Source organism: Penaeus chinensis, chromosome 24, assembly GCF_019202785.1.
Source record: "Penaeus chinensis breed Huanghai No. 1 chromosome 24, ASM1920278v2, whole genome shotgun sequence".
NCBI lineage: Eukaryota > Metazoa > Arthropoda > Malacostraca > Decapoda > Penaeidae > Penaeus > Penaeus chinensis.
The window spans coordinates 32,580,561-32,583,060 of record NC_061842.1 but is presented as its reverse complement, the minus strand read 5'-3'; the positions used below and the strand labels follow the sequence as shown (position 1 = coordinate 32,583,060).

Here is a 2,500-nt window from a genome sequence, read left to right as displayed (position 1 = left end):
GAGAGAGAGAGAGAGAGAGAGAGAGAGAGAGAGAGAGAGAGAGAGAGAGAGAGAGAGAGATTGTTGTTTATTAATGCGGTGTATTAGGTCACTATCGCCTTGCGTTTCCCTTTTACTCGTATTGTTATTCATCAATCTGTGTAGGTTTTGAATATATGTCAACTGAGGCCTGGTGAGACGTATAGTCGATTGTGACTATAATCGAGTAAGAGATAAATCAGTGAATAAACGAACGATACAAGAAATTACATCTTTAGTGCCAGCAAACATCATACTGGACCTAAAATGTCCCTCGTATCCCCCAGGAGGACAAATGCCCAAACATTCATTCGAACCGGCGACTCGAAATATTCCCAAAACATATGAATGATGAAAGAGCCATTCAACTCTTAAACTCTCACTCGTCTCTCGACCTACTTCGTCGTGATTTTAAAAAAGAGTTCGCTTTAGCCGGGCCAGTTTTTATGGGACTTGAAAGTAAAAGATGCCCTCGATCTTGCGTAACGCTGCCCCCGCTCTTCCTCCTAGCTCACTCCCTCCCCTTCCCTCCATGCTATTGCGAAAGGGGCGGCGCTGCTATGAAAATGATATAAAATAAATAGGCAATAATATACATACAGATAGATAGATAGATGAATAGATAGATAATAATATCAGGATGGGTTGAATGATGTCTGCTGGGTGGTGATGCTCGCGGCGGCGTAACGTACGAAGACAAAAGGTACATTGTTAATGCTTCTGATGAATTACTAATAAAGTAAATCTGATCTTTAGAATATAAATGCAAGCTCGGTAGAGATTTATTTAAGCACGTTTCCTCCTGCGTATGCGGATCCTATGGACTAAAACGATAGGTCTTTATACAGTAATCCTTACTCGTTTTCTTTTTATTCTTCTTCTTCTGGCCCGTCATCGATACTGAATCAGTTTTAAAAAATATTTTCTTATCGTTCTCTTTTTCTTCTTCTTCTTCCTTAATCAACCTTTATAAAGAAACAAAACAACACTAATACTCTGCCTATTTTCTCGCCAGGTAATCATCCTCAGCGCCCTGGTTGCCGTGGCAATGGCGGCAAAACTTGGCACCCTCAGCAACCTGGTCGAGGAGCCCACCACCACGACAGAGGTACTTGGCAAAAGGCTCTTTTATTTACCAGTTCCTTTGCGTTGTTGTTTGTTGTTATTATTATCAGTAGTAGTACTAGTGTTGTGATTATTCTGATAATTCGGTTGGTGTTATATGAATTCATTCATTCTCAGTTATAACGTCAGTATCAACATCAATATAACTACCGACAACTGCACCACCTCTGAAACCACCACTCAACCACCATCTCCACCTAAGCCACCCACACCACCACCCCCACCACCACTATTACACCACCACCATCATCACCACCACTCAACCACCATCTCCACCCCCACCACCACCACTATTACACCACCCCCACCCCCACCACTCACCCACCACTCACCCACCACCCCTCTTCCCTCTCCCTCAGCCTCCCAAGCCCTACAGCTTCGGCTTCGAAGTGCGCGACGACAACACCACCAACTACCACAACCGCGCCGAGGCTGCCGGTGACGGCTGCGTCCGGGGATCGTACAGTTACGTTCTTCCCGACGGCTTCGTGTACACCTACAAGTACCAGGACTGCGGAAACGGATACGAGGTGAGGGTCTGCCTTGGGTCGGAGGAGAGTGGGGGAGGCTATAAGGGCATGGGTATATATAAAGAGATAAAAGAGAGTGGGAGTGAGAGAGAAAGAGAGAGAAAGAGAGAGAGAGAGAGAGAGAGAGAGAGTGAGAGTGAGAGTGAGAGTGAGAGAGAGTGAGAGAGTGAGAGAGTGAGAGAGAGAGAGAGAGAGAGAGATTATATTATTTTTAGTTTTCTTTTGTCTTTTTTCCACCAAACACATTACGATATATTTCCTTCTCCTTTTGTGAGTGTCTCCAATTCCTTTCAAAAGATTTAAATCCAACGTTTAAACTGTTAGATATATATTTCCACATTCACGTACCTTGAGCACATAAGCCAAATGGATTTTGCTATAGTCATTCCAACGCCTTTTATTTTCTTTCTTTCTTTCTTTCATTATTTATTCATTAATATTTATTCATTTCCTTTCGCTAGATCGTGGAACAGCGCAAGGAACCCTCAGGCATCCAGGTCATCATTCCCGAGCCCCAGCCCAAGATCCCCAAAGCACAGTCCTTGTTCACAGCTGCTTAAAAAGAAAAAAAGATTTAAAAAAAAATCGTTCCTCGCCATTATTGACATCTAACACCCCCCCCCTCCTCCTCCCTTTCTCCTCTCTCCCCTCCCTCCCTCCTCCCAGCCTTTTCCCGCCATTTTCCTTTTCTTTTTTTATTTCAAACTTTACAGAGCCACCCTGATTTGTCTGTTTAATTATTCTCACGTGGATTTCTTGTGTTTTTTTCATTATTATTGTCGTGATGGTTTTGAATCTTCTTGATTTTCTCATTGCATATGAATTCC

At 43.3% G+C, this 2,500-nt stretch overlaps 1 protein-coding gene across 1 annotated transcript in view; it reads left to right on the top strand.

The window, feature by feature from the left end:
* LOC125038205 (cuticle protein 19.8-like) overlaps window positions 1–2,500 on the top strand; it is a 7,301-nt gene that overhangs the window by 4,643 nt on the left and 158 nt on the right. The window contains exons 2-4 of the mRNA XM_047631610.1: window positions 1,034–1,126; window positions 1,503–1,673; window positions 2,135–2,500. The exon at window positions 2,135–2,500 is cut by the window's right edge and continues 158 nt beyond it. Coding sequence (XP_047487566.1) covers window positions 1,034–1,126; window positions 1,503–1,673; window positions 2,135–2,233 — 363 coding nt within the window. The 3' untranslated portion in view covers window positions 2,234–2,500. The remainder of the gene's footprint in view (window positions 1–1,033; window positions 1,127–1,502; window positions 1,674–2,134) is intronic.